Source organism: Volvox carteri, assembly GCF_000143455.1.
Source record: "Volvox carteri f. nagariensis unplaced genomic scaffold VOLCAscaffold_14, whole genome shotgun sequence".
Classification (NCBI taxonomy): Eukaryota; Viridiplantae; Chlorophyta; class Chlorophyceae; order Chlamydomonadales; family Volvocaceae; genus Volvox; species Volvox carteri.
The window spans coordinates 1,052,205-1,054,147 of record NW_003307557.1 but is presented as its reverse complement, the minus strand read 5'-3'; the positions used below and the strand labels follow the sequence as shown (position 1 = coordinate 1,054,147).

Here is a 1,943-nt window from a genome sequence, read left to right as displayed (position 1 = left end):
CTACCTCTCAGCGAACCCCATATCCCGCGGCCAAACCGGGAAAGCTCTCTTGTACAGCGCCATACACACCGTGTCACGTTGCTGCAGGGGCGAGTCAAACAGGCATTTCATCGTCCCGTGTGTGCCCAAAGGCTCCGTTATACGACCCCGCCTGCCGTACTTGGTGAATAGCTGGGGAACGAGAAAGGGGGGCCAGGCGGCGGGTGTACGTCGGCGTCGAGAGGAATGAAGCGGAACGGGAGGGGGAAACATATGAACGGGGGGGGGGGCCAGAGGGGAGCAGGGTTTGTGAAAAACACGTGTCTCTGCAGAGGGATAACAGGGGAGGAGGGAGGGAAAGGTGGAGAGAGAGATCGGGAAGACGGATGAAGACGGACATTGGTAGGGTGGAGGACGATCGGGGAATTCGTTCGAATGCGGAATGTTCAAAGAACAACCCCCTCCGTATGGACAGACAGACAGATAGACAGAGACAAGACGCACCTCGACGGGTTTGAACCAGCGCACGTCGTCAGGATTGTGGAACAGGAATCGAACCGTGGCTCGCCGGCGGTGCACGCGAACTGGCACACCTGCAGATTGGGGAGGGGGTAAAAGAGGGAGGGCAGGCTGGTACGAGGGGGATCCCAAGGGAAGAAACACACACATACGCACACGTACACACACACACATGCACGCATGCACGCGCAGGATGAGAACAAGGAAAAAAGAAAGAAGAAGAAGAAGAAGGATAAAATAAAACACACACACGCGCCTGTCAGGATTATGCGCTTGAGGTTGATGCGGTCCGGGTCGCAGTTGCGGAGATTGCCCACGGCGGCCAATTGGGCGGGAGCTGAGGCTGAGGGTGACGACGATGATGCGGCGGTCGCAGCCACCTGGGACCCCGGACCAGACCCCCCACTCATCAATCCCGAGCCGGTGGGGGCCGGAGGCAGCTTGAACGCCAGCAGCGGCAGAGGGGGATACATGATCGGGGCGTACACGGACGCCACCACATGATGACCTGTACGGCAGTACGGCAGGACCAAGCGGAAAAAAGACAGCAAAGAACACCATAACCGCCTGATTATGATGATGATGATGATGGTGAGGGAAATGGCCAAAAAACGCAGGAAAAGCATTAAAAGTGGAGCTCTAGTGGGAAAAAATGGAGGGGAAAAACCCTGTGACTGCACACACACACACACACATACACACTTCGAACCTCAGGAGCCGCGCGCCCCCCCACCCTCCTCTACACCAAGAACCCAATCCTACTGCACCTCCTCCTCTTTTCCCCCCGCCCAGAAAAACACACCCCGTCCGTGCCCCACCTCAGCCACCCAGCCCCCCTTGCTCGTCCCTCACCCGCATGCAGGAACTTCTCCGTACGGTGCTTATCCGCCCCCGGGTCGTCCGAGGACAGCACGGGCCGGGCGGTGAAGGACCTGAGGCCCGTCACGAACAGCAGCTCCTCCTTGTTGGCGATGGGGGCGGTGTAGCCGGAGGCCTGATGCCAAGGAAGGGCGGGTAGGGAACGGAAGGTGGGGAAGGGAAGAGGGGGAAAAGACGAACCACGAGCGAATGAAGCTGCTGCCAAGGAAAGAGTGCTGCGGAAGAGGGGAAAGGGCCTGTGGGGGGTGTTGTGCGACGAGGTTTGGGGGCCGTTGGAAGGGGGCTTCGGGAGGAGAGTGAGTGTACGACATGCATTCGTCCCAACGTACGGGCTCAAACCATCCCAAGCCCGCCTCAAGCCAAAGCTCTAAGCAGCTGCAGAAACCCACCGAAACATTCTCGCGAACGCATCTACATACGCACGAACGCACCTACGTACATAAATACGTACATACATGCATACATTCATATAGCATGTATAGGCCTCACCTTGCGCAGCGCAAAGTTGACAACGCTGAGCTTGGCCTCGTGCTGAAGCAAACCGAACACGGTCAGCGGTACGGCAG

The 1,943-nt window shown here is 58.3% G+C and overlaps 1 protein-coding gene across 1 annotated transcript in view; it reads right to left on the bottom strand.

The window, feature by feature from the left end:
• Window positions 1-1,943, bottom strand: part of VOLCADRAFT_59248 (uncharacterized protein) — a gene marked incomplete at both ends in the record, with an annotated part of 2,882 nt that continues 939 nt past the window's right edge. The window contains 6 exons of the mRNA XM_002949353.1: window positions 1-171; window positions 484-572; window positions 749-835; window positions 905-1,006; window positions 1,351-1,492; window positions 1,867-1,908. Coding sequence (XP_002949399.1) covers window positions 1-171; window positions 484-572; window positions 749-835; window positions 905-1,006; window positions 1,351-1,492; window positions 1,867-1,908 — 633 coding nt within the window. The remainder of the gene's footprint in view (window positions 172-483; window positions 573-748; window positions 836-904; window positions 1,007-1,350; window positions 1,493-1,866; window positions 1,909-1,943) is intronic.